Source organism: Oryza sativa, chromosome 3, assembly GCF_034140825.1.
Source record: "Oryza sativa Japonica Group chromosome 3, ASM3414082v1".
Taxonomy (NCBI): domain Eukaryota; kingdom Viridiplantae; phylum Streptophyta; class Magnoliopsida; order Poales; family Poaceae; genus Oryza; species Oryza sativa.
The window spans coordinates 25,071,500-25,089,152 of record NC_089037.1 but is presented as its reverse complement, the minus strand read 5'-3'; the positions used below and the strand labels follow the sequence as shown (position 1 = coordinate 25,089,152).

The window sequence follows — 17,653 nt, the reverse complement described above, 5'->3', positions numbered from 1 at the left end:
AACACGAGTTGCCCATGCATGAACCATGGTACTCTCGATTATTAACTCATTCTAATTCAACTAAATTTAATTTTATTGAACCATGGTATTCGATTCTCGACAATTCTAGTTTTAGTTCAACTAAATTTTACTTTTACTGATTGGTCTTATGTATTTATTTATTTAATAAGTTCACTTAGCTCAACAAGATTGTTGTCAATGGTACGTACACACGGATCGTCCCATCCCTACTGGCCTAAATCAAAATGGTCATTTAGGTTTTTATACTTTTCAAGTGTTCAGAAGGTGATAATAATTACTATAGAGGTTATTCCCTCACATCGTTTGCTTGTTGCCTTATCAATCGAGGAGGAAATTTGATTTTTGAAAGTTAATCTTAGAGTTGATTTTGAGGGGTTTTTTTTCTCATTACAATTTGTTTTTCAGCATTAGCAGAACTTATACATAAAAGTTCTACCTATAAATTATTTGTGGTACCAGAAGTACAAAGGTAGGCTGTATAAAACAGCAATACGTAGGACTTAAAAGGCTATACTGTTAGTAAACCACAGTTTTCCTGATAGCCTAGCGCATGCTGTTTCCTATAAGCACACAAAGGTCATTAACTTTAAGTGAATGCTGAACAAAACAGTGTCCAACTCAAACAGATCTCTCCATTCTGCATTCTGCATGCACTGTCATTCTTTTTCCCTGATAGCTACTGAACCTGAAGAAAAATCATCCAATTGCAACTGTTACCACGGAATCCCACCTAGACACAGTTCTCTCCAATATTGAGAGTGACTCTGCTTGTTCCTTATTTAATTGGTTATTAGAGAGCTATTTATAGAGCTAATAATTCACCATGCATATATATATATATATATATATATATATATATATATATATATATATATATATATATATATATATATATATATATATGAGTATTACTATATATTAATACCATAATCAAGTGTTTAATTTGCTTCTCTAGGCTTGCAAAGTGAACACAAGGACTTAAATTAAGTTCCTGTTTCACCGATGTTAATTTCTGCCATAATATTTTATTTTCTGTATTATATTAGCTAGTTTCCAATTTTTAGTTCTTTTGTGCCTGTCCATTAGTGGGCACTAAATCATTGTCCATGGACAGAATCATTTTCATCCACCCAACAACTAAGGTGGTAGTAGTGTACGTACCTATATCTGTATATGCCTATGCTTTCCTGAAAGAATATGCCATCTAATTGATTAAGCTAAAGTTAGGGAAAGTTACATGGTTGCTGTTTCTAATGTTCCATGACACCACCAATTAGGTTGGTGGACAGATCGACGGGCCGACGAGTAACATCTTGGTAAAGTGGAAGTCGCGATCAATAAGAGAAGCAATCGATTCCGATAAGTGATTGCCTCCTCTTCAAAGTGGAAGAAAATGCAAATGAGAAACGGAAATGGAGAAGAAACTGTGCCAACCGATTCAGATGGTTCATAGAATGGTTCATCGCAACTCTGGATTGATCAATTGGAAGGAAGATATGATGCCAGCAAATTTGGTCTTTAACAGTGACTGGCAGCTGACCATATTTTCAATGTAGCAGCTTCTTTCAATTTCTTATCAAAATGCTTGATAGAATTGTCATCGAAGCACCAAGTCAAATGAACTTGACAAAACTTCAGAAAACATATGAAAGTTTTGCTTATAATCGTTAAAATATCGGCACATCCAATGGAGTATCTACTCTCTACTAGTAGCTAGCTAGATACACAGGGATAGATGGAGACTAGGGCTAATTAATGGGGTAAAAATCCAGGGAAGAAAAAGCTAGTAGTGATATTGACATGCATGCATGAACACATCGATCAGGGAAATTCAGGAACAGTCCAGCAGCTTGGTGACAAAACAAGCAAGTAACTTGTATGGGCAGTCTATCTCAGCTAAATTATTTGTCTAAACCATGAGCTAGCTGTTAGCTACAAGCTTCCTATGCTAACCTCATTAAACTGACCTGTAAAGTGATGAAAATGAGCAGGTATTTGACTGAATTTTCCGGTTAGGCCGTCAGAAGGGAAGAAAAAAGAAGCAGCAGGAAAAAACGGAACAACATGCATGTGTGCAGGAAAAAGAAGGCAAACATTTGTGTTTGGTTTCTTATGATCGGATGTTTTAAATTTGAACCGACAGATATTGCAAAAGAGAGCACACACATAAGATTGTTATTTTTGTATCGGACTTATATTAATGTGCTCCTCACTTTCATTTTAACTTTTTGAAAGAAATTATGTATCCACTACTTTCAGTAGTGCTTAATTATCTCCTACCACTTTTAATGAGAGGTTACAATAAGTTCAAACAATTTAATGTAAGTGTTGAAGAATGGAGACTTTAATCAGTTAGATAGAAGAGAAAAGAAGGAACTCTAATGATGATGATAAGCTCTGTAGAAAGGAGATAAGCCCATAATTAAGCACGAGGGAATGATTTGATGAGGAGAAATATTATTCCTGGTACATCTTTGTGTCATACTAGCTACAGGAGCCCTGCCCGGATAAGTCACCGATACTTATCAAGTTAGTGGTATCACCTTCTTTGGAGTGTCAAAGTCCAACAACACCATGAATGAAGAGGAAGAAGAATATCGAACACCCCTATTACTCCGGAATCTCTTTGTCCATTTGCTTCCGGACGTGCACCTTAGTGAAGATTCGATTCAACCCTGGTGAGCAGTGAGTGATCCATAATAATATGCAAGAACAGGGGTGGTCATAATCACAGATGAACATTTGCAGAGGTTTTGGTATCCCAAGTCTGAAAGCAAGCACACATTGAATGGGATGACACCTAATGCAAATGCAGTACTGTAGACTGTAGAGGATGTGTCGAGCACAAAATATACATTGCTATAAGCTAACAGTATCAGATTACTCGATAAATCATGGGTGGACTTGTCAACATTACGTTTAGAGTTGCGCTGGTTTTTTCAGTACACTTTAACTCCTTGGAATGGAGAAATTTTACATGAACTGTACAAGATTCGAACTACTAATTCTTACGTCTCAAAGAAGCCCTTATTTCCTTTCTTTTCTAGATTGGGGAATCAATCACAAAGCATTTCGTCCATGAAGTAACAATACAAGGGAATAATTTGTACTGCTAACATTAGCAAAGATTCTTTCTAACCTCACAATCTCGGGAAGCTGAGAAAAGCTGAAAATCCTAGCTTCTAATTTTTGCAAGCCAGCTTTTTCAGATTGTACAAGAAACTGGTCCGTTTGGATTAGATGGAGAAGCTAGGAAGTAATAGAGGGAGCTTGTCTCAGCTGCAGCTTTTCCCAAAAGCTGCTTCTGCTAGAAGCTACCTCAAACAATCCACAGCTTCTAAGAATCTGTAGTTATAGATTCTGAAAAATGAACTAAGAAGCCAGAAGCTGGAGAAACTGTGTTTCAGAGCTTTTCCAGATTCTCAGAAGCTGGCTACCAAACAGCTGCTTCTCAGAATCTAAAGCTCCCCCAAACAGGACCATAGAAGCCCCCCAAAATTCCAAAGCACTTCACAAATAGCGCAAATACTAGCTAGGCCACACCTGTCCAACAACAAGGATTTTTTTCTTTTTTAATTTTTTTAAATATTTACAGAAAAATTATATCGACGAAAATATTTAAAAAATAGACCCTACCGCCTAAGTGGAGGACGGAAAGGTGACGTGGCACACGGCGCCGTGCCCTTGACGCCCTCTGCACGGGCAGCAAGTGGGTGAAATGCAATTTTCGCCGCATGCACCTGCTCAGCGGCCTCCAGCGCCGGCTCACACACGTCACCCTGCCGCTCTTGGGGAGGGCTGCAGGGTCTATTTCTGTAAATATTAAAAAAAATAAAAATGAAAAAAAAAATCCAACAACAAGAGCCCATTTAGGCCTAAATCTGTATGGGCCGGGACCCATATGCGTCGTCCTCGCAGCTAACGGCAACAGCCCATCTGGACCAAACGGGGCAGCCCGCGTCGCGTCGCCGAGCGTGAGAGACGACAGTGACACGTGGCATAAAACGACGCTAAGCCTATCCCGTCGAAAATATCCGCCCGCGGCCGCTGCTTCGCCGCAATCCCCTTCTCCGCCTCCGCAGCTAAGCTAAGCTCGCCGCCACCGCCATGGGGATGGCTCCGGTCGCGACCTACCCGTCCTCCTCCTCCTCCTCCACCCTCGCGCGGCCTCCGTGTGCGGCTGCGGGGAGGGCGGCGGCGGCGGGCCGGGCACGCGTCGCGGCGGCCGGGATGTCCTCGAGGGCGTCCTCCTTCGTCACGGGAGGGGCGGGGGGGCTCGCCGTGGCGGTGGCCGCGCGGACGAGGGCGGGGTCGGGGGCGGGGTCGCGTGGGGGAGGCGCGATGGGGTGCAAGTGCCTGTTCGGGCTCGGCGTCCCGGAGCTGGTCGTCATCGCGGGCGTCGCCGCGCTGGTGTTCGGCCCCAAGCAGCTGCCCGAGATCGGCCGCAGCATCGGCAAGACCGTCAAGAGCTTCCAGCAGGTAAGCAATCGCTGATTTAATGCTTAGAGATATATGAATTTACCAATTAATTGCTCCCCTATTGCTTGACACGATGAGGTCTCAAGGTTACTCCGAGCGAAATTTCTGTTAGCGCTAATTTGCAATGTTAGAAACGAGAACCATGGATACAATTCTGATGATTTGAAACGATTCTTGTGATTAGAGAACATCACTACTCTGCCATTTGAATATGCCCATACGCGAGGTTTAGCCGTTCAGGTCACTTTTCAGTGCACTACGTGTTTTCGTCTATAGGAAGAATATCACGCTAGCTCAAAGATTTGTGAGTACATTTTTGTATATTTTGAAGCTAATCTGGGATTTGTAGGTTTGTTTATGTGCCACTTTTTCCTTGTGTCAGAAGTTTGTGGATTGTCCAATGTTGTGACAGCACAAAAGGTGGCATTTGGCTCAGGGAAATACATGGGTTTATGAATGAAGAATATGAAATTATGTTATGTGCTACCTTTTGTAGGCTTTGAGTTGGAAATGTGGGTTCTACAAGATAAGTTTGTGTTTCATTGTTACACAATTGTTTAGAGCTACAGTAACATATTATTGTGCATTTGTTTTAGCTGTTTCATTGACACAGTTGTTTAGAAATAGATGATCATGGATTTAATGATTTTGAAATACAGTTTATTTTGGTTGTTGAAATTGGGCATACCTTGATTTAGCAAATTTAGGACCTGCTACAGCATTTAAGATGATTATAGTACTGAATTGTTTCCTTGTTGAATCCTTGACAATACAATAGAACAGTCAATCAAAAGCATAGCAATCAGTAGGAGCATGCTTTAACGCTATTTTTATGTTGGTCCTAATCAAATTGCTTGACATTTGATCATTTGGGTTCTCCATTATCTGATCAGCTACCCCTCTGTCTGGATCCCTCTGATGTAAACCACTTGTGTCTGGTGAAGTAGCGAAAGAACATAACTAATTCCGAGTAGCCTACATGTTCACTTGACCAGTTCTGTCTACATGTTTAGATTTCTTTTTGCATTTTTGCAATGTCATCAGAAATGCAATGTGAATTATAGATGAAACATGTAAGGCTGCATTCAGGGAGCATTTGGTGAACTTTACCACTTGAACAATTAGAACATCTCTGATCATCCTTAGATATAAAAAATCACTAGTGTTGAGAGGTATCCACAGTTCCAGATTTCTACTGTTAGGTTGATATAATTTGTTAAGTACCTGTCTAAGACTAATAGACTATTAAGCCGCATTATCACTTGCCAATAGCTCAAGCTACTTTTCATGCTCCAAGGGCTTCCAGTGTTGTACTCTGTTGTGCAGTACTTTATCAAGTTACGGTGTGATACTACCCTTTTGAAAGCAGATTATGCTATTTCCGGTTTGTAACTGGTTCACTGACCCATTTACACAAATTCACTCAGGCAGCCAAGGAGTTCGAAACGGAGCTGAAGAAAGAGTCTGATGATGGTGGCGACCAGCCCCCGCCTCCAACCGAGACGGCGGTTAGCGACGGTGGCGAGGAGAAGGAGCTCGAGGCGTCCAGTAGCAAGGAGAGTACATGAGGGCCAGTGGAGAATGGCGAGTTAGAATTGTGTATGTACAATTGTATGGATGGTGTGTTCCTTTGAGTAGCGGCACATTTCTCCCTCTCTTTTTGATGACGATCTTGCAGGTGATGTAGCGATGTTATTTGTACCCGGGAAAAAGAAGAACTTTATGTGAAAATACCATTATTATTTATGAGGATAATTGTGTACATCAGTTTGGTATGACCTCTATGCACTAACTCACATTACAGAAGGATGAGCTATTATTGATTAACATAAGTTCAGGTGGGTTTCTTTCTTTTGTGCAAATTTAAGTGCCTTCTTGGCTAACCTGTCGACTATAATCCTCAGCTGATTTTGAATTTTAGAATTTGATTTTTATTGACTAATTTATGGGGTTTGTTTTGCCACTTTTGTGCTTATCTCGTTTTCCAAGATTGCTCTCAGGACAAGGAAAAATGTACATAGAGTTATTCCTAAAAACCAAACCTTAAAATTTAAAACCTTTTAAGCTGAAACAAACAGTTCCTTAGTTTGGAATGTACTAAGAAGAAAGGGATAAGAAAAAAATGCGCAGAAAAGGGGAAACAAGAGCATAAGCTCGGATTTTTTTTTACTGTTTTTTTTATTATTGAAATGCAAGCCTCAACGAAATGACGAATTTCGGTAAATTTTGTTCAAAATCCAATACAAGTCGAGCAGTTTGGAGGAGCTCTGAATTCAGGTGAACGAATTTGTGAAAGTGCCATTTACGTGGGCCCCACATTGTCAGTCACCGCAGCTTGGAAAATAAACTCACGTGCTATATCCGCTTCACTCTCCCAGGCCAGTGGGTGAAAGAGGGAGAAATCCAAACGCCCGAAAAATCTAGCCATGGTTCTCCTCGCCGCCGCCGCCGTCGGGCCACACAAAACCCTAAACCCTACCCTGAGCCCGCCGAGCTCCGGCGGCCGCCGCCCCCGCCTCCGCTTCCCGCTGCCCCTTCCGCGGGGCGGCCACCTCCGCTGCTCCGCGGGGTACCGCGAGGCGGCGGCGGCAGCGGCGTCGACGTCGTCGACGACGACGACGCCGCGGCCGACGGAGATCCCGTGGAGCAGGGAGCTCTGCAACTCCGTTCGGCTCATCGGGACGGTGGGCACCGAGGTGGAGCTGCGGCAGCTGCCCAGCGGCGGCTCCGTCGCGCGGGGGCGCCTCGCCATCTGGAAGTCGGCCACCGAGACCACATGGTAATCGCCCCGTGATATGCCGTAGCGCTCGCCTCGGTTCCATCTATGCGTCTCGTTTTTTCAGTTTCTCTGTCGTTGGATTGGATGCCGGCAACGTGTTGGGCCGTGTGCGCCAGTGTAGCATGTGGCCAATGAACTCGGCATTCTGGCGATATATGCAGAAGAGGAAGATTTTGTATCTGTTTTGCCCAACTCTCCATAATTAAATGGGGTTTGATTTTTTGCATTATAAATAGGTTGTTGTTATACAATGTGCAAGAGTCTGTGTATGGTTGCTAGCTGCACGTTTGGTGAAATTTTACTAAGAATTAATTGAACTAAATTGTTATCTACAATGACTTGAATAATTGAAATTGAGTTATTGAAAAGAGCACTCTATTTGAGCAGCAGCAAAGGTTTAAGATAGATGTCCCATTTAGCATTGGTTTTCTGTCTGTTTGGTTAGCTGTCTAAAGGATATAGGAGTAAATAACGTCACAAGATTTTGAAACACATTGGTCAACAAATGAGTTGTGGCCTCTTGAAAATAATTAGCCAACTAAGCATGAGTTGGAGGTTTGGAGCTGTACCTCCTTCGTGCTATGTAAGACTAGTTCTTTAGCAGTCGTTTCAGAGTCATACACCTTAAATATTTGTGGTTTTATTACAAGTTTCATTATTACTATAAATTGTTTCCGAGTGCTTAATGATTGTAGTGATGCTTTAGGGTGACTCTAGCATTTTGGGATGACCTAGCGGTTGTGGCTTCTGAGCATGTGAAGAAGGGTGACCGAATATTTGTTTCTGGACGCCTTGTGTCGGACACTGTTGATGAGGGCCCTGAGAAACGACAGGTTTATTATAAGGTATAATCTCTGGTAATATTTCTTTCTTTGAGTTATTTTGATTCCTTTCCATGCTTTTATAAGAAGAATCATATGTTTCACAGGTTGTGGTTCAACAGTTCAATTTCATTGAGTCCTTTCAGCAAGTGCAGTTATATGAGCCAGAGGCAGGCCTGGATACCTTAGGTATGGATGTTATGTAGCCTGTAACATCTTTGATACTATCATGTGTATTATAAAACGGCGGGTTTCAAATTCTTGTGATGGAGTAGTGAACTAGTTGAAGAATACCAGTTCCAGAAGGCCATACTATCACATATGTAAACAAATAATATTTCAATTAATGTTATCTGTTTTCCCTAAAAGTAAAGAAATAGCACAGAACATTGCAGGCCTTAGTTCAGTCTTTGAATACTCTTGAAAATAATGAAAGGTTTGTTGCATTCTGAATTTCTGGCAATGCATAGCATAAAACTTCCTTTCCCAAATATTTTGTGCGGAAGTTTCAGAAAACCCACATATAAGCATTAGTTCTCACACAACCCTAATGGAGAATAATTGCATTGTGGGTTGTCTGTGTGGTCTAATGTGTGATACATGGTCAATTAATATGGAATTTTCTACAACTTTTTTCATTAAAGATGGGATTGAGTGGAGCTCTTGCTTATACTGGGTTTCTGAAACTCAGAACAAAATGTATGGTGGAAAATACAAGTTAACTTACTTACTTTTCTGTATGTAAGTTCTTCAAATACAAGTTACTTCACTTATTTGGCTGCTATGTAGCTGTTTAATACTTTAGTGATTTAAGAAATATAGAAGAGAAGTTAACTCTTTTCTGTATAACCAAGGTGGAAAGCATGGAGATTATGTTGGTTCTACCTCTGGCTCGAGTGAGGGTAAAAGTAGGGACCATGTTGACTCATCCTCCCGTTCAACTGAACAGTTGTGGCAAGCCTTCTTTGCTAATCCTTTTGACTGGTGGGATAACAGGACAAATAAGGTAACTTTCTTCTTATTGTTCATTTAGACATTCAAATGCATTATCTTGTAATATATATTACATGATAAACGGACTAATGGCTTCTGTTCTTGGGTAAACCATCTACCTCCTTTTAGGAGGGTCATATCCTACTAAGTACTGCTGCAAAGATTTGAGAGCACTTCTAATAGTCCAAAACTTCTCAGATAATTAAAATACTACTATATGAAGTATTAATGGTTCATGGAGTTTGGCTGAACATTGTAAAACAGAAACATTGAAGGTGTCAAATACTCAAATGTAATCATGAAGGATAAAAAAAAAAGGAAGTTGCAACATAGTCAGCATAGCGATGTGGCTATATTGTTATTTGAGTCATGCAATTGTTTTTTGGGGTTATTTCTAGTGTCTTGTAAAATTGTAGAAACCACCCAATCCTGAATTTATAAACAAGTTCAGTATAAATGAAATATTTATCTGGTTTTCCATCAAGCCAGCATATATGCTGTAGGTTACTTGAAAAACCTGCTTGTCATATACATGGGTTTGCTTCAAACCATAAAACTGAACATGCTCTTGTTGCATCAGAATAAGTTTCAAAGTATTCTTTGTTATTCCCTCCAAAGAAAGTATTTTTAGTTGTGTGGCACAACTAGTGCAGACTAATTAATAGCTAGATGCCTCAGTGCAACCATGCCAACCACTTTTGGTCAGGGCACTAGTGGAACAAAGAAATTCTAAAATAAGTAGATGGATAATCTATAGTGAATTGTGAAGTAAAAAATTTTTGTATTAGGAGAAACAAAAGGAGTTTGCTGTGAATTGTCAATCCTTAGTTTTTCCTTTATTTAGTTTGTCAGAATTTAGCTGTTTGTGTTTCTCCTAATTTTTTTATTGAATTTAATTTTGATATCTGTATGGTGGTCTGACCTCAGTACTATTTTAAACTCTTTTTAATTTTGCTTTCCAGATTGGCTGACCAATTTGAATTCATTCTTACAGTCAACTATTGTTTTGCATTAAATATCTGTCCAGGAATTATACTCCCTCTTTTGCCTTTTCACTCTCCATTTATGATTTATGAAATATTGCCATGGGAGTAATAGGGACTACTTTGTTTGATTTATTACTGGAGAATCTCCAAATGAAGCTACTTTTCTTGCATTTGTCTCGCGATAACTTGCAAAAGGGTTACCATGCTGTATCAGGTTGTGAAATCCCATGCCCTCTTTCTTCCACAAAGCTTTATCATGGAAGTTGGTTGCAGTTCTTATTTGTGCATTTATTTGTTTGGTCAATAATTCAGGTTCAATACATGTCTTTTTCAAGATGTTCTGGAGATTTGTTTTAATAATGAATACGTACTATTTATGGCTACAATGTCCCTCTTATGCTACATTTTCACTGATTGGTGTGCATGTATGAACAGAAGAACCCGAGGTATCCAGACTTCAAGCACAAACACACCGGTGAAGCATTGTGGGTTGATGGGAGGAACAATCCAAATTGGGTTATCTCCCAGTTGGCAATTCTGGACTCGAGAATGGGTTCTCTTCAAGGCAATGATAGGAAACCAGTTGCCTTTATGTATGCTGATGACTTCATGACACCTGACACCGACACTGAAGCCCATATGTGAAAGGAAACCTCCCATTCACCGATTTATCATAGCACTATGTATTAGATAGAAAATGTACTACTGCGATAGTGCACCTGCGCTCCTTCAATTTTGTTGTACATAGGTAGAATCGTGAAGTTTACCATAGAGGCGTGCGGCCATCTGTTGTAGTCAGTAGTAATGACAAATGCAGATGTAGTAAAGAATCGGATGGCCTTCCCTTAAATTTGCCTGAGAAACGGTGTACATCACTTGGTGTGTTTGCATCAGCTGAGCCTCAACTGACAAGTGACTTAATTACATTGGCATGCTCATTGGCTTAGATGGTGCAACAATGCAATCATCATCATATCTGCCATGAGTTGTGACCTGTAAAAAACTATGAGCTCTCTTTTGTTTCACATTGCCCGAGTGCTCTTATGCTTCCCTAAGATGAAACCACATATCCAGGTACAACAGATACACGATCCTGCTTGTTTTTATCCGTATGGCATATCCATATCTTGCTGCGCTGTCGTGTGTATTGTATATCTGACTGCTAAGGCATACGCTGAACCATCGAGATATACATCTCTACCGCTTTTGATACCCTTCTAGTTGAAACCTGACATCAAATCAGAAATCTCACAGGAGGAAAGAAAAAAAAAATCTCTGGAGAGGGACACAACATTTTTGTTTAATGTCCACCAGCACATGGAGCTGCCGTTCCAAGAGCTCCAGCAACCAAACCACCGCAGCAGCATCCTGGAAGGCAGAGCTGAAGAAAGAGGTTAGCATTGCATAGTACTACCTTCAATTTCTTTTTCCTTGCATGCATTGATTTATATTTTCCTGTAGGAAAATGACTTGTCATCAATTTGTTGTGTGGATTAAAAGACTTGATGAACAATCAGTTGACTGACTGATTGAGTGATTTGATAATGCATATCATATATATTCATATATATGGTGCCAATGGATGGATGCTTCTGTATACAGCTTTTGATCTCTCCCTCATATGCATGTGCACCACATGTATGCTGTCCGCCCATAGTTCGACCATTGCATGTGTTAACAAACAGAAATACAGGGGGCTTGAGTGCTCTGCATGGGCTGTGCTTAGTTTCTTGACCGGTCTTGATGACCCATCTAATTAAGCTATCAATTATCCCCATTTCTTTGCCCCCTCTGACTTTACTGGTCTAGGTCAGAATTGGTATTGGATCCAGTGATCATCAGGCATGACTAAACTTTAACTAATCTTGTAGCACATGGTATATGTAGTACTTAAGTAGTTTTGTTCTTTGGAAACGTCGTAGTAAAGTTAATCATTTGCTTAGTTAAGGCTTTTTTAGTTCAAGTCAATTTGTTCTAACAAACTGAGCTCAAAGATTCAGATGCAATTGCAAGAAGTTGATTGCAAAGTTAATCGTCCATGTGTGCTACGTATACAAAGTGAAACATATGTGTCTTCTCAATTAACACAAGTGAAGCAAGGAAACAAAAAGGAAATTAATTTAAGCTGCATGTCTTGAGTCTTACGAAGCTTAGCTTCCGGTTGCAATTTTCTTTTCCCGTTTTCCCTTTGTATGATCAGTTTAATTATTTGGACTCATAAACGGTGAATCATATCAACCACAATATAGTACACAAATCTTAATAACAACCGATATGTATAGTACAAAAGCATTGAAGCGATAGTAAAATCCACAATTAGGAGACACAATAATCAAGGGCAAGGGAACGAGAACCAGTTCATCTTTCCCGGCCTCTTGTTGAAATGATTTGAAGTAGTATAGTAGTAGTAACCAACAATCAATATATAATAACTGTTTCGTTTGTACATACACATGGAGAGTTGAACCCAAATCTCCACATCTCCTTTGTGCTGCTAAAATCATAAAATTAAAACCTACTAGTTTTTAAAGATGGAAACAAAGCAGAAGCACATCCATGTGTTTGCTTTGATGCCCCCAAGCTCATCTCCTTTTTGGCTTGGGAGGAAAAAAAATAAAAAGAAATGAAAAGTTGATGGAATGCATCGATCGATCTCTTGTCGCTCTTAGATTAGATCTTCATTTGCCTTGGTGATCCTAGCCCTGTGGCTTCAGATCTCTTCATGATCCTCAACTTCTTGCATGTGCTGGTGAACATGCTGCAAAATCAAACAGCAAATTTAATCAGTTTGACTGCAAATATATATATAAGCAAATTACTAATTAATTAAGAGATTTGTTGAGATGAAAAGTTTGTGAAGAACTTACTCGAAAGGGACGTCGCCGACGAGCATGAGGTCGCCGTCCTTGTCCTGGTAGGTGATGGCGAACTCCGACGGGTTGGCACCGTCGGCGGCGCCGGAGAAGCAGACGAACATGGCCTCCAGGGCCTCGCGGAGCTCCCTGTAGCCCTTGTACATCCTCAGGTCGATCTTCCTCAGGTACGGCGCCCCGTCCATGCTCACCTTCACCAGCGACCCGCCGTTGGCCGCCGCCGCCGAGGAGGCTGCCGGCGCCGGCGCCGCGTTCTTGGTGATGGGCTCGTCTTTGTTGTTGCAGCTGCTCACGGCGGCCTTGCTCTTGCTCGCCGCCGCTGACTGTTGCTGGAAGCAGCTCTTCCTGTACGACCTCACCGGCGGCCACCCGACCACTTGAGCCCTGCAGGGAGGAGGAGGAGGCAGTCGCCATGTCAGAACTCAGAACCCTAGCTAGCTTCATCGTAAAAGTCAAAGATGATCTCTGGAAAAGCTAGCTACTCACTTGGCTACCGGCGGCGCGGCCTCGACGGCGTCGTGCTCGTCGTCGTCGGCGGCGGCGGCGTTGGCGTTGTTGTCCTCCGCCGCGGCGGCGCGCTTCTTGCCCCTGGGCGTGGAGGGCAGGTCGTCGGCTGTCCCAGGCAGGCCCAGCCTGAGCTCGGTGGCCTTGATGAGGCTGTCGGCGGCGTACCCCACGGCGGCTTCCATTTCTCGCTTCCTCTCTAGCTAGCTAGTCGTACGTACGTCGGCTTGCCGGAGACGATCGATGTGGTTGTGAGCTCGAGAGCCGATCTATCGACGACGAAGAAGGAAGACGATGCGTTGGCTGTGATGAGATGAGGGGGTAGGGTTTGGAGGAGTGCAAGTTTTATAGCTAGGGGGGAGAGAGAGAGAGAACGCCATGGATGGAGGTCGGGGTGGGCAGGATGCCGGGTGGGGCGGAGACAGGTGGGGCCCGGGCGGCGGCGACGCGGATCCCCCGGTCGCCGGGCCACGCCGCACCGGGGCCGTCGGATCCGGTGGCAGCCCATGCGTTTTTTCTTAGTGTGGGGCCCACCCACCACGGCCCAAGCCCTATGCTAGGCTGTAGTAGGATCTCGCGTTACGCGCTTTTCCGGGTTCATATTCTATTCCCCCCGCCGCGTGGCCACATGCCAATGTTAACTGGTTATCGGCTATTTACACTGTTTTCTTTTTCTTTTTTTAAAAAATTAACTTTATCCGGCTTGATTATAAGGGTGTGGAGTATTTTATTTAAATTATTATGTCCCATGGAATTGGCTTTAATAAATTAGTAATGTGGAATTTTTGTGTTCGATCAAGCGAATTAGTCGAAATACCACACCCCGTCATAGATAGATCCGGTAACCCGGAAAATTGTTGATACAGAGACATAGTGATCAGGCATGTAGGAGAAAGAAAGAAAACTAGTGTGAAATGATTAGTAGGATGAGCTATACATGAATGAATGATGATTAGGGTAATGGGGGAGCATCTCTTGCACATTCGGTGCTGTTCCCTTTCGGCCCTATTGATCATATGGAATAATGGAGCTACATATACATATAGATAGATAGATATAGTCATGAGTGGATTGTGTGGGCACGTATATTGCCGGCCCGTTGCTTGATTTCTGGTGCACCCTACCTCTTCTTTTCATTTCATTCTTGAGTGTATTACACTTGACTCAATCGAACAGTGGATCCATCTATATTTTGTTCTGTGTCTAGGGTTTCAAACCTATCGGAAAAATAGTGCAAAACTCAGTGCCGGCAAAATTCCGCAATACAATGTCGAATTCTTTCAGAAATTTTGGACTTGCAGATATTGGCAAAATTTAGCAAGGAGGATATTCTCTATGGAGGGTATGTAAGTGGTTCGCGGGAGGGAATTTTGTTCTGAAACTTCGAGCTCGAGCTATTTTGTGTCATAAATATCCATCACTTTAAGCTTTTTTTTAATATTGTAGGTATCCACATATATACATAAGGTGCCACAAAACCACATGAAAAACTACTAATTAAGCCAAAAAAAGGTTATTAACAATTTTAATTAACAAAGCCTCCCTATGATCTACAAACAAGATATTTCAAAATGACAATGGAGGCTTTGCTGAAATTTTTAATAAACTCCATACATGCGGGTTTTCTATGTGGTTTATAACACTCTGGATATGTGGTTTATAACACTCTGCAATCGATGCAGGCTAGTTCACTTACAAACAAATATAAGTGGTGCAATGGGAGAAAAAGTTGTTGTTATACAATAATATCTAGTTACATATATGTGATACCGTCATGACTCTAGAAGGCGCCTCACGATGAAAAAATCGAAAAGAATAAAACCAACAATGCAACTTTAGACATATACTCCCTCCGTACTCGTAAAGGAAGTCATTTAGGCAATGTTTAATCAAATATTGGGAATATAAATTATGAATAACTCTCAAGTTATTGAGTTTGAAAATGTAAAAGTTATATGAATAGGTTTGTCTTGAAAAATACTTTTATAAAAGTATACATATATCACTTTTCAATAAATATTTTTATAGAAACAAGAAGTTAAAATTGTGTTTTGGAGACCGTGTCGCTGTCCAAAACGACTTCCTTTACGAGCTGTACGGAGGGAGTATATATAACATAAAATAAAATTTGTTGTACACATAACTATCATTACTTAATTCCTTTCAAAAACTATCATTACTTAAGCCCTCTCAATATAATCCCCCGGGCCTTGATCTCCTCCTCAACAAGTTGTTTCACTTTATTCCCCTTTCCCTCTCTCCCCACTCACTATGTGCATCGCATTACTAAATGAGATACTTCTGTTTGGATGATCCCTTTTGATCTTGTTCTTGCTTCTTTTGGTTGGGAAAGGGTCCAACAAAAACTAGTGGGAGTTGTTTGTTTCAAAACCTCCACACAAAGCATTGATGCACTGTGTTACATCCTAATTAAAAAAAGTGTGTATTCACACATATGTTAGTTAATTGATGGGAACCAAATGGTCCCCCTTGCTACGTTTTTGGCTAGCTAGCTAATTAACTCAGAAGATATCATGGAAGTTGCATTGGGACAAGTTGGAGCAAGATATATCTTTTCAAAGTCTTGTTTACCTGACACATTCTAGAAAGCTAAAGTGCATGGGATGCTTTCAGACTATATTATGAAACTCAAAAAAAGAAAAAGAAAGGAAACCACTTTGCCCTGGGTCAATTCTCCTGCATATTGCCATTAAACAACAGTTACAGCTACCAAACTTGCTAGTTACGGAAGATACTTAAAAAAAATGTAATACTACAAAAGTTACAAATTCACGAATTTAGCGTAGCTCAGCTGCTTAGATTTCTTGTGATGAAACCTGCTCGTCTAGATAAGAGTTCAAGTTCTAAATTTGACATGAGTACGCTCATGTCTGTAGCTATTAATTGTTTTAGTGGCAGGTGATCGACGTGCCTGTTGATAGCGAGATGACTGCGGTGACTTTGTCAATATTAAAATATGTTGGTTAAGTTTCTCGGAGGTGCTCATACAAGTAGGATTATGTGTACGTATTTATAGAGTGTGTGCATCCATGTACGTACATGAGCATACGTTAGCGTTTGTATACTAAAAAGAGAAAAGGTCCTAAATCCAATAAAATGGACTAATTAATTAGAAAAATAAAATTCATAATAAAATTCTAGTGGTGCTTGCAAACAGTGTCCTTCCACTATGTATTTTTTACAGTATTTAAGCAAGTACCATGAAGTACTATGTTACTTATATATTTCTAGTATTAATTAATTTGTGAATGCATGAGAGTTTTCTTTTAAGGCAGCAAATCAAACACTAGCAATTTGCATAGTATGTGTACATCATCGAGGAGCATATGTTGATGATCAACAATAACAAATCAAGCATTGCAGTTGTAGCATCCAGGGATGTCAAAGCAGTGTTTTCCATTCGCTTTCCAAGACAATATCGATTGGCTTTCTTAGCTAGTTCGTATACTCAACAATAATCAATTTCCCCATTGGGGTTTTGAAATGAAACTTCTTCATTCACTATATATATGCTTAAAAATATGTATACATTGTCTGAATCTCATATCAAGAACATATACATATATAAAAGCCTAACAACAGTTAATTAAGGTCTAATTGATGAAGCTAATTATGGAGAAGCAAGACACCCTATATATATGGAGCTAATAACCAATACATTTATATATGAGCCATATATATAGGCCTTGACCTAGTATATACATGTATCTAATCTAACCTCTTCTCTTAATTCTTTATATGCTGAGAACTTGAGATGTTCCTGCCGATGTCGACACATAGTAATATGCTCCATGATCAAAACAATTAATTTGCTATTTTTGCATCTGGGTGTGTATGATATCTTTCCTATTGTCAGCATCAATACAGTCCAATCTAGCCAATAAGCTACTAGTATTTTATTGGTGGTAAACTTCACCCTTGATCTGATAAACTTGTTCAACAAACGCGCTAGAATCAAGCTTGATTCCCTGTCACAATGCTATCGTCCATACATGCATGATTGGTTGCATCAATGCAGAGCTTTTTTTTTTTTGTCAATAGCTTTGCTATAGCATTTGACTATTGCGAGATACCTTCTGTTCCTGCAACCTCCTGCAGACACAACCTAAAATAACAAGCCAGTGCTTGTGCTGATCATGTACACTCGAGTTTGTAAACTATATATGTGTTTTTCAA

General features: G+C 40.7%; 3 protein-coding genes across 3 annotated transcripts; 2 read left to right on the top strand and 1 right to left on the bottom strand.

Annotated features, from left to right (window-relative positions):
• The first annotated feature begins 4,053 nt into the window (after positions 1 to 4,053).
• Positions 4,054 to 6,262, top strand: LOC112936010 (sec-independent protein translocase protein TATA, chloroplastic-like). Its single transcript, XM_026024266.2, has 2 exons — positions 4,054 to 4,500; positions 5,928 to 6,262. The coding sequence occupies exons 1-2, from the start codon at positions 4,129 to 4,131 to the stop codon at positions 6,066 to 6,068; spliced, it is 513 nt and encodes a 170-aa protein (XP_025880051.1). The 5' UTR covers positions 4,054 to 4,128; the 3' UTR covers positions 6,069 to 6,262.
• A 623-nt stretch (positions 6,263 to 6,885) lies between these two features.
• Positions 6,886 to 11,104, top strand: LOC4333513 (protein OSB2, chloroplastic). Its single transcript, NM_001417725.1, has 5 exons — positions 6,886 to 7,279; positions 7,986 to 8,124; positions 8,208 to 8,289; positions 8,955 to 9,106; positions 10,515 to 11,104. Exons 1-5 carry the CDS (start codon positions 6,927 to 6,929, stop codon positions 10,722 to 10,724), a joined length of 936 nt encoding a protein of 311 aa, NP_001404654.1. The 5' UTR covers positions 6,886 to 6,926; the 3' UTR covers positions 10,725 to 11,104.
• Positions 11,105 to 12,416: 1,312 nt separating this feature from the next.
• Positions 12,417 to 13,781, bottom strand: LOC4333512 (auxin-responsive protein IAA12-like). The gene is made up of 3 exons (NM_001417732.1): positions 13,439 to 13,781; positions 12,947 to 13,336; positions 12,417 to 12,837 (listed from the first exon to the last, which is right to left on the bottom strand). The coding sequence occupies exons 1-3, from the start codon at positions 13,639 to 13,641 to the stop codon at positions 12,750 to 12,752; spliced, it is 681 nt and encodes a 226-aa protein (NP_001404661.1). The 5' UTR covers positions 13,642 to 13,781; the 3' UTR covers positions 12,417 to 12,749.
• Between the last annotated feature and the right edge of the window lie 3,872 nt (positions 13,782 to 17,653).